The following is an 11,098-nucleotide window of genomic DNA, read 5'->3' on the forward strand; positions in this document are numbered from 1 at the left end:
ATTGTATAAGTCGACGACAATCGGAAAAATTATAATTAACGCTAAGAAGCAATATTTTTTTCTCTCTGCTGTTTTTCTTGATGCTGCGGAGAAAGTTGAGATGAAACTCCTGCCAAATTTGCAGAAACTGTTCTAGTGATAACGAGTAAGTAATTAGTTCAATTAGTACAAAGCATGACATAGGCTTTATAGAAACAGGCGTTGAGCTAAAGCTCAATTATAAGCTAGGAAACAAGCTAAAGAGAGCTTAAACAGGCTTAGCCGTTGGGTTTCCGTAACCTAACTCGAAGCGCGTCCTTTAACGATCGTGCTAGAAGCCAAAGATCCACCGGCCCAGGGCCACGAGCGCCGGCTCCCGCTTCTCCTCCCGCGGCGCGCGGCACGCCGCCTCCGGGTCCCACCGCCAGGACTCGTCGCGCCGGTGGCCCTGGCTCCAGCGCCGGCTCCACCGCCCGGAGAGGGACGACGCGGACGCGGAGGGGGCGAGGTTGTCGCGGTCGCGGTGCTCTCCCGGCCTCCCCGCCAGGGCTTCTTCGCCGGGGGCTGCCACCGCGGCTGGCGTCGCCGACTTGGCCGCAGCCGCCGCCGGATCCCGGCGCCACGAGTCGTCGTGACGGAGGCTGTGGCTGCGGCGGCCCTGGCTCAGCCGCTCGCTCCACCGACCGGAGAGGGACGACGCCGAGGTGGCGACGCGGTCGAGGTACTCGCCCAGCCACCCGCGGGAACCCACCTCCTCCGCCAGAGCTTCGCCGGGGGCAGCCGGCGCCGCTGGGGCCGCGGTGCTCGGCCTGGCCGCCGCGGGGCGGACGATGCGGGACACGATGGCCTCGACCTCCTCGTCGACGCGGTAGTCGAAGGAGCCGCCGAGCGAGTAGGTGCGGCGGGGGTCGTCGCCGCCCGCGGCGCAGGAGGATCGGCGGTTGCTGATGCCGAGCTCGACGCGGAAGCTCATGTTGCCCGCCCGCGAGCCGAGCGGCTCCTGGCCCGCGGCGGCGGGGAGGGGCGGGAGCGGGAACGAGACGGCGCTGCGGCAGATCGGGCAGACCGGGTTGGTGCGGAGCCACGCGTCGATGCAGGCGGCGTGGAACGCGTGGCGGCACGCCGGGAGCAGCCGCAGCCCGGCGTCGGGCTCGAACGCCGCGAGGCAGACCGCGCAGTCGGGGGAGTTTTTTGGCAGCGCCGCCAGCGCCGACGCCATGGTGAACAGGGGCAGCGACGCGATCAGGCGCTCCATGCCGCCGTCGCCCGCGCCTGCCCCCCGCAGCTCCACCTCCACCTCCTGCCGCTCCCTCGCCGAAGGCGCCTCCCCCCGCCTCACCGCCGCCGCGATCCTCCTCGCCGCCCCAGCCTCCGCCTCCACCTGCTCCGTCCCCGCCGCGGCGGTCCTCGTGGCCTCCCCTGCCTCCGCCAACTCCCTCCCCGCCACGCCGGCCCTCCTCGCCGCCTCTCCCTGCTCCACCTCCGCCATGCGTCCCGGACGCGACGACGACGATGACGCCCCGCGGCGGAGGAGGCAGCGGAGCAGCACGATCGCGGCGATGGCAAACAGGAGCAAGCCACCGATGATGAGCAGCGCGGACTTGAGGGACGGCGGCGGCGGGGTGTCGTCGTCGGCCGCCAGGGGCGCGGGCGGCGGCGCCATTGATTGTGAAGTGGAGGCGAAATTGAGGAAGCGAATCGAAGGAGGGGTTTGAAATTTCGAATGCAGCGGGTTGTCACGCCATGACACATTAGGAAGGGAATTTCCAAATTCCATTGGGAAAAACTAGTACATACAAATCTGCTAGTTGCATTAATTCTGTTATCTCAATTCGAGTCTATGTGCCCAGATAAGGCCAGTCTCAGTGGAGGATTATTATCGTATAGTAACTGAGTTGGAGGAGTGTTATATTGATGACACTCCGCTCATATCTCGTGAAACTCCAGCTCCTCTCTTCATAATGAAACTGTCATATCACCAAATTTAATATCCATAACAATCCTATGACACTCGTCGAGACTGGCCTAACCCCATATGAGGTCAAGTAATTAATGTGATTGCCATGATATTATCTTGCCAAGTAATGTGAGCTGTTGCTTGCTCTGTGGACACTCAACAGTATCCCAATTTTCACATAACTATGGATGCTCTATTTCTTCATAATACAAATTCCAAACAAAGAGCACCACAGATACGCTTCGTCTCATCTAATAATCTTTCAGATAGCCTTGATCACTATTATACGCCGTGTGTTCCTATAACTCTGTATGCACCAGAGAAGGACCAAGTGGACAAATAAACTTCAAATGAAGAGTCGCTAGCTTAACCGTACCAGCTTTTAGCAAAAATTTTACATCAACGGTGCATGTACATTCTGCAGGTAACAAACAATATACCAGCTCCTGGGAACAAAACCCAGCTCAATAGCTCATCATTTACAAGCTATCGGTTCAAAATCATCAACTGTAGTTCATCATATATGGGCGGCGCCAGCTGAGCTTCAGCTACTTGTGGGCTTCTGGAAGTCGAAACCGGAAAATGGCAGATATCATGACCTTGAACTTGGTCAAAATTCAATCTTAAACCCTTCAGAACTTCATGACTCACCAAGCACAAGCAGTCAGCTATCTGCATTAAAAAGAAAAATTGGACCAGGGCGTAATCAACAGTATTAAACTGGCGCTGATAATTTCGTACTGGTAAGTGGTAACATAACATTAGCATAAACTGATCATATTCGTGTAAATGTACAATGTTCTAGCTTCTAAGAAAGAGCAAAGGATATGTTACATGGTTTGCAAGACGCATACTGCTGCCTCAATGGTCGAGCCTGCAAGGCAGTCCCACACAGATGCCTTGCCTGCTCGTCCGTTGGGGGTCCAATATGATCGATAAACCCCAAACCAAGTTCTAATCCATCAGGCATATCTTTCTTACTTTTATCTACTGTGCCTTTGGGGCATTTTTCCTGTATTTAATAGTTAATTTCCATTTAGAAGAATCAACCGATAAAGCCTGGAACATGTATTTTAACTATTAGGTGGCTGTTGGCACAAGCGAATCATAATAAAAGTAGAAACTACCGAACAATTTCAGCTAATACCTCTTCCATAAGCAGCAGTGCTGAAAGATGTCCGGCACTCAGGTGCATGGGACAAAGTCAGTAGCTAATGTTGGCAATCAAATGCTGCAAATACCCACATAGAACAGAGCTCAGTTTCTGATCATGGAAGGTGTAGAACTCAGTAAGAAACTGGAGGGGAAGATTATACATCTCCTTAGAATAGAAATCTTGCAATAGAACACCTTCATTTCGTCTTGGGATCAGTAATCGTAAAACCCAATGTAGAGAGCAGAGGGTTGGCGCAATTTCCAAACCCCAGTGTGTAAAAGACGGATCAGCTATGCCCATACTGTTTTCCTCCTCTCATCCTTTGTGCATTCTACTATGGCCTGCTTACTGCTCTTGTTGTAAACTAATAATCTTATCTCTAAGTGCAAGAACAAATCTCTTATAGAAATCTCTTGATGGAAGTCCAACACCAAGATACTGTTCAGGATTGGCAATAATACATACACTTTACAGTTATTTCCACAGATTTTATATGACTGTAAAGGGACCAGAAATTGGAAAAGGCTGCCCCCCGGAACTTCACTTTCTGACAGGGATATTCACCAACTCACCAGCTACATACGTAACATGTTTTTCTTAATATGTTTGACTGATGGTAGCATAAAAATATAAGATGGGAGTGTTGATGTGGCTGAGGCACAGAACATTCTCACAAACACTGAAGAACACAACTGTTGATGCTTGGAAATGCTTTTGAGACTGCTAGCTCCTGGCTGTAGCGCTGCAGGATGTATGAAGAAGAATATGTTAGTGCAAAATAACACAGAGGCAAGCATCTCTTGGCAGTTCTCAAATAAGTCAATTAAATTCTCCTTTTTTAGAGAGAAAATTTCCTGGATAATGGGTGACCACTACCTTACTATCATTACGAAATTGGAACAAAGCTCTGATTTTCTAATCCAGCATCTTGCCTAATAAGGAGGGAAACGTTGGGGAAAAAATATTCCACACAAAATCTTATAAATTGTTAAGTATCAGAGTACCTAAGTTGCAAGTCGCATGGCTCTGTATATCATACATATTCTGCCTTCAATGCACTCCATCAGATGCACAAATCTTTGGTCCAAAGAGAAGATCTACAAGATCCAACAAGAGTGTATGCACACTATAAAATACAGTCGGAAAACTAGGCAGTGCTGCCCTACTTATATTATGTTCAAATGCACTACAGAATGTTACAATGTCACAAGAGTGAATGAACACATGACAGAACGCAAAATGTAATTAAAAAAGCCAACCAACAATGACATCAAACTGAATCTGCTGTTACCATCTCAGTACATACCACAGCCATAAACTTGATGCAGTAGCACCCGTTTGCGCCGTCCAATTTGAGGAGGCATGTACACATTTCCAATAACTACCAAAACAAGAACAAACTACAAAGTTAGTGTATTTGTTTATTGATGAAAGAGTACTTGACTTGAAATCTGCATCAAGCTTGGCAACTGCTTGCAACACAATAGAGAGAGTAACTCAACAACTCAACTAGATGGAAAACACATTTATTTATGATATTATATAGGCACGCATAACCTGAATAACAAGTTAGTCAACAGCTTCTAAATGATCACACCAATTTTATTACAGAGGCCCCCCTAAACACTACCATGCATGACACAAACATCGAAATCCTGATAAAAAAATCATCATGTGCCAAGTGAGTTGATTGCTACTACTACTACTACTACTACTAAAGATCTACTGGGGCCTCAAGAAGATTTCATATGAGATCTTGCGCCGTCGCTACTAGGTACTAATAGAAGCTAATCAAAGCACCCAAGGGATCATCTGCATCTCATGGAGGAGCATGTACAGCGATCCGTGCTTCACCATTCGAAGCCCTCTGTCAGCGTCGGCACAGCGCTCCACCTCAACGGCGGTGAACACTGCGTGGCCGACTGGGTAGGGGCCAAGCAGGTCGGTGGTGAAGAACCTAGCGATGCAGAACCGAGCGGATCCTAGGTGCACAAGGCACGATACCGGAGAGAAGACCATCCACTCCGCCGGCGGGGTGAAGTCCCTCCAAAGGTTGCGCACTGCCGGGGGCCTCCATGCCGTGGCGGCGGCGAGGTCCACAGCACATGTTGTTTCTGAGGCCGAACCAGAGGCCGTGCTCGGGGACGTACTCCGCCCGGCCGCTGAATGGCAGCGTCCAGTCGCCAGCCTTGCTCCACGCCTCCGCTGCCGTGTCGAACGAGTAGGTGCCGATGCTCGCCTTGGACACCAAGATGTGGGTGGGACCACCACCCTCGACCGCCGCGTACGAGTCGGGGGGAGGACCACCCCTCCTATGCTCGTTGTATATGTAAGGTGGCGGCGGGAGAACGCGGGGGTGCCAGTCCTCATCACCGTCGCTGTCAAGCTCTAGGCACTCGAAGTACCGGCCATCCTCGCACGGGACCGTGCCGAGCACGTAGAGGTGGTCCTCGCCGACGGTGAGGGAGGCCGGCATGGACTTGAACGCACCGAAGCCAGACAAGGTGCGGACGGCGTGCTGGTCGGGGTCGTAGAGGACGGCGCGGCCAGTCTGGTCGGCGGCGACCACCTTGTTGTGCCTACCGCCGAGGAGCATGAACTCCATCTCTCCGTCGTGGTACCAGCATCGGGGCGGGTAGAAGGTCATGGTTGGGGCGGGGAGGGGGCACGGCTTCATCTCATGATCCTCCTCCGTCGGCGGTGGCTGGTCTGGACGGCCGCAGCCACCGGTGGACTCTCGTGGGGGACGGCGGAAAAGGCGGGACATGTCGATGCTGCGCAGGCTGTAGGTGCGGCGGAGGCCCACGTCGTCCACCACCAGATGCACCAACCGCCGGAAACTCATCACTGCCCTCGAATTATTAACCTCGGCTCCCCTGATTTTTTTCTACAAAAAAGAGAGCTATATCTTCATGAATCATGACCTCCCCTGATTTTTTTCTACAAAAAAGAGAGCTATATCTTCATGAATCATGACCTCCTGTTCATGTAGACTTCAGATTCAGAGTCCAGATAGCATAAAAATAAGCATGTGGAGAAGGAAGAGTACTGGGAGCATACGGCACGGTGAAGAAACAGACTCCCTCCAGATCTCAAATCTCATCGATTCCCCAAACAATTAAGAGGCCGTCTTCCCTTCGAATCCCTAGCAATGGCCTAGGGGGAGCTGGGGAGGGGAAGAAGCACTGGGGGCGGCGGTGGCGACAGCGGACTCGTAGGTCGCCAGGTCGGGGGGGAGAGAGCTTGCCTGGGCGGCGCCGCGGCGGCGGCTGGGGTTAGTCACTGGAGTGGAGAGTGGTGAGTTTTGAGTCGAATGGGCTTGGGCCGAGAGGGAGCGCGAGGGGCAGGGAGAGAGACGGAGGGCGACTCTGGACTGGACTGGGCCTGAAAACGGGAAAAAACCGATGGGAATTCCCGTATAAAATACCGTAACCGTGAAACGGTCGGGAGAATGCCTCTCCGGTTTCCGTTCCCGTTACCGCTATTTTTTCCTTTTTTTTCTCCATTCCTGTTTTTCATGCCAAAACGGTATACAGCTGGTTTATACGGGATACGGTGCAGCTCGGGACGGAATTTTCCCATCCCGTTTTCATCCATAGCGGCCCACCAAAATGCTGGCAGCAACTCCATGCTTCATTGCTGGTTGCTCAATGCTTACGGCACAAGTTTTATACCACCTTGTCTATTCTATCTATCAATAAAAAAAAGTAAAATAACTGAAATCCTTTCTCATCAAGATTAGGTCTACCTTATCCCTCACGCAGGTCCCACTTATCAGGCTAAAAAGTTCGACGAAAAGGAGGAGGAAATTGATTTCGTCAATATTTCCCACCAAAATTCTAACACTTTTATACCAGCAATTTCATATACCGACCTCTTGTACCCGCGTATCACTTTCTTTTGGTATACACTTTACTTTTGTTTGCACATGCATTCATATCAATGTAAAAAATAGCATGCTATAGCGCCGAAATAGCACCGCTATAGCATCCAAAAGCAACTGCCGCAACGATATTGCATATTTTTGTGCTATGGGTGCTATCACAGCTATAGCACGCAATAGCGCCGCTAAATGGAATAGTGTAGCGTATCATATAGTGGTGCTATTACCTGGTGCGTACTGAAGTCTTTAAACTTTAGAGTTTTAATCTTTCTTATTACTTTATAACGTCTGTTATAGCGCCTATAGCATTTTGGTGAGCCTCCCGCTAAATTCTATAGCCCGCGATTGTAAACATTGATTCACATATAATTTACGTCATTATTTATTTTGGAAGGATAATAATTGACATCATTATTTATGGAAGAAAAAGAAAGATGTGCATTATTTTCTGAAAGAAAAATTAAATATGTGCATGTTGTAAGACCCAAGCCCACGGGACTGTGCATCATGTGAGATAAATCTCCGGATATCCGTAAGGAAGGAAGATATCAAACTCCTACTAGGATTTTTTAATCCTACTAGAACTCTACTTTGTAATCCTGCTAGGACTCCTACCTTGTAAATTGACTAGTATCCCACCTTCTGGAGTATATAAAGAAGGGCGAGTGTGGCAGAACCGACTAAATTAATTCGGCTCAAGTGCGATGGCCCTTGCTACAAGGACAATCTGGTCCAACCCGCACTTCAAACGGAGTAATCTAACAGTCTGTCGGGTAAGATCCCGATAAAATTATCTGAGCTTCGTTCGAACCCAAAGCTTACATAAAATCCGCAGAAGCCAAGTCCAAAGATTACAACAATTCATCATTTATTACATCACAGAGATCCGCATGACTTTATTATTACAAACCGAGTTTCAAGCTTAACACAATACTTTTGAAGTTCATTGAGAAGAAAGTTCATTAGAGTTCTTTATTGCAACGGAAAATAAACGATAGTCTAGCGACGATGCAAGACGTCATGATGAAGCCTGTACAAGATATCAACCATATCCTCAATAGTATCACCTAAAAATAAAGCCACAAGCAAAGCTGAATATACTAATACTCAGCAAGGCTTACCCGATTATTGGTATACTTAGCCAATATCTAGACATGTAAGGATTTTTGCTTGAGGGGTTTGTTTTGCCGAAAAGCAACTAAGAATGAGTCCTTACTTTCAAGTTTTAGCATCAAGTTCTAGTCCAATTAACCATTCTAGGTGAGCAACTATCCAATATCACACATGGTGGAAGAATTAATTTTGAGCATCAAACAATATTAATCCATCATCAATCTTCCACTTCTTACTCTATGTGGCAGAAGTATTAAGCAGTCTCAATGGCCGCGAAAAATGGACGATTTGAATCAAATTTCTTAACCTTACAAGGTAAACCTAACACACACCAGGAGCACCGAGGAGTCACCCCAAGCAACTTTCCCCCTTTTTTTCTTGGGTTGTGGATCAGGGCTACCCCCCTAGAGTACAAGAAGTCCACGAACCACGGATGAAGCTAGGTCATTTCTGCTCTTGCACTCACCATTAGATGGGACCGAAGTTAAGAGGATGGGAGAAGTCCACTTGCCGGTCTAATCAGGTACCGAGCTTACCGATTACCATATTTTCGTCATGTGGCTAGTACGTTCAAACGCTTAACTACCACTACCACACACTGCGGTCTTAGCATTTTTCACTAAACAGATGGGACATCTATATCGGACCATGGTCCCGCCCGTCGACCTTATAGTTGCAGCATGTAATAAACATTCAACTCCTATAATCTCGCGATTGATAGAAAATCACTCGACTTTTACCGGCACTATTAGCATGGTACTCTAACAAACTTAACAACTAGTATTCAACTCCTGTAAATTTAAATACATATGTATATAGAAACATAAGTTGCATAGAATTTAAAATAGTGGGATTGATGCACCGGGATTTGCCTTCCTAAGCAAAGTTAGCCTTGGACTCTTCCGAACTTTGGTTCGGGTCTTCGGCGACTTCAGTTAGATTAGATTGAGCTTCACATAGTTCGTTTCCGGACTCCGGCACCAACTCGTCCATTCCGTCTACGAGAGTCATAGTGTCTGCATGAGATGCATATACATGATGTGCTCAAAAAAAAAAGATGCATATACATGAGTTGTGTTGAGGGTCTATTTAATTTAAACCTTTCACTGTAAAGTTGTAACCTAACAAAACATAAGTTTTGTCGTGAAACATTTTAATTATATTTTCTTAGGAAATTATTTATAGAGTAGTAATTATTTTACTTAGTTCACAAAGTAAGAATTTTGCTGTTTTTCCATTCTATCATTATGCAGAAATTGGATTTTTCTTAACTAACACTAAAATAACAATGTGACACTTATAGCTGGAGCTAGACATAGTTTATGGTATTGAAATTTTTATGCATTGTTCATAATATAGTGGTAAACTTTCTATCAAAATTTTAACTCTTTTTAATTTTCAGATTAATCATGAAAAATATATTAAACAACTACTGCTAGAATCAAGGTTCATTTTTACAAAACAAAGTAGGCAAGTACTGGACCTCAAAATTTTACTGAGTGTTCATAATCTCATAACTAGCATACTGTGGATTTTACGTATTTTTCCTATGCAATTTCCAAAGACAATAAATTCTTCAAATTAACTCTACTATTACTAAGATTTATTTCTACATAGAGTTCCGTTAAAGTTATGACTCCCAAACTTTTTCTGTAATATCATATACACAAAATTATGCAAAGGTAAAAATAATAATATTTATCTATTGCAGAAAATATTTGTTTTGATTTAAGTTTGTTACACATGGAAAAAATTAATCTAGCAAGTTCTAGTTTAGTAACAAGTTCCAAACTTTTTGTGTAGCCTCTATACAGTTGTATCATGGTTCTGTACAAGATTCATTGCAATAAGTATAATAAAACATTAGGAACAAAATAAAAATTATAGATCTAGCATAGCAAGAATCTGTATATAACTTCTGTTTTCCAAGGAATCTGAACCTTGAATTTGTCTAGCATGCTCAACTACTCAAGACTAGCATCTGGTAAAATTTTCACATTTTTCCAAGGACAATAGGTATTTATGTTGATTTAGTATCAGTATCCATGACTAAAATCAAAGCATATGCTATACAGTGGTAGGGTGTTCCACAATTTTACACTAATATTCTTTTACTGACTAGAATCAACTGAGAAAGTTTCATCCTCAGATATATAGTGCTACATCAAGAACAAAATGAACTATTTATACCTAGCCTTGAACAAGTTCCATCAAAAATCTTAGTCTAGGCAAGTGATATGGTCCTGAAATTTTTACACAGAGTTCCCCATGTCAAGATGAACCTATGTTCCAAAAATTACTAACAGACCTTGCCTAGAACATGAGATCTAATTAAGTGCTATTTTTACTAATCTTTAATCTAGATCAAAATGTAAGCATAATCTGAGTATGTGCATGTATGAAAAGTTGTAGATCTTATTTCAAGGATTCCAAAATATTTTAGTTTGCATTTTTCCTATTTTTCTACAAATTGCTATCCATTTTACAAGTTCACTGGTTGAATCAGTCCTTGGTTTCTTGCATCAGGAACCTTAGAAAAAGTTAAATCCTTGCAACTAGGTCCCGAGGCAGAAATTGGGGAGGGAATAGAGGATGGCTGGCCAAATTCCAGTGAGGAGGCTTGCCGGCGGCGAGGGAAATGTGGGGGAAGAGGTAGAGGAGGTCGAGACGCACCTCCTGGTGGTTTCGGTTGGGGCTGGGGTTGATGGAGGAGGCGGCGCCGCGATAGTAGGAACTCCGGCGAGGGGAGTGAAGGGGCTGTGGGTTTGGGAGCTTCATGGGCCAGAGGAGAATCCGTTCCAGGGGTTGATGGGGCCAGGCTTGGCTCGAAGGGGGAGCTCGGCGTGGAGGTCTGGGAGGCAGCAGCAATGGTGATGAGGGGGGCTTGGGTGTGCGAGCAGGGAGATGGGCGGCCTTTATAGGCGCGCAGCAAGGGTAGGATGGGCTGGGCGCTGGCTACGCGGCTGGCCAAGTGGTGGCGGCGGCTGCCCTGGTCGGGAAAACCAGGGGC

At 46.9% G+C, this 11,098-nt stretch overlaps 2 protein-coding genes across 23 annotated transcripts; both read right to left on the bottom strand.

The window, feature by feature from the left end:
- Positions 1-35: 35 nt before the first annotated feature.
- Positions 36-1,567, bottom strand: LOC120666822 (E3 ubiquitin-protein ligase ATL4-like). Its single transcript, XM_039946791.1, has one exon. The coding sequence runs from the start codon at positions 1,466-1,468 to the stop codon at positions 311-313; it is 1,158 nt and encodes a 385-aa protein (XP_039802725.1). The 5' UTR covers positions 1,469-1,567; the 3' UTR covers positions 36-310.
- Positions 1,568-2,260: 693 nt separating this feature from the next.
- LOC120666820 lies at positions 2,261-6,419 on the bottom strand. Of its 22 annotated transcripts, none has more exons than XM_039946781.1 (7): positions 6,142-6,419; positions 5,097-5,979; positions 4,399-4,473; positions 3,287-3,834; positions 3,084-3,167; positions 2,588-2,608; positions 2,261-2,498 (listed from the first exon to the last, which is right to left on the bottom strand). In XM_039946781.1, exons 1-4 carry the CDS (start codon positions 6,193-6,195, stop codon positions 3,668-3,670), a joined length of 1,179 nt encoding a protein of 392 aa, XP_039802715.1. In that variant the 5' UTR covers positions 6,196-6,419; the 3' UTR covers positions 2,261-2,498; positions 2,588-2,608; positions 3,084-3,167; positions 3,287-3,667. The 22 variants fall into 22 exon arrangements, with proteins under 22 accessions (XP_039802715.1, XP_039802714.1, XP_039802712.1 ...); XM_039946780.1 differs by adding an exon at positions 2,771-2,948 and having other exon boundaries at positions 2,261-2,608; XM_039946778.1 differs by adding an exon at positions 2,771-2,995 and having other exon boundaries at positions 2,261-2,608.
- Positions 6,420-11,098: the final 4,679 nt, after the last annotated feature.

Source organism: Panicum virgatum, chromosome 3N, assembly GCF_016808335.1.
Source record: "Panicum virgatum strain AP13 chromosome 3N, P.virgatum_v5, whole genome shotgun sequence".
NCBI lineage: Eukaryota > Viridiplantae > Streptophyta > Magnoliopsida > Poales > Poaceae > Panicum > Panicum virgatum.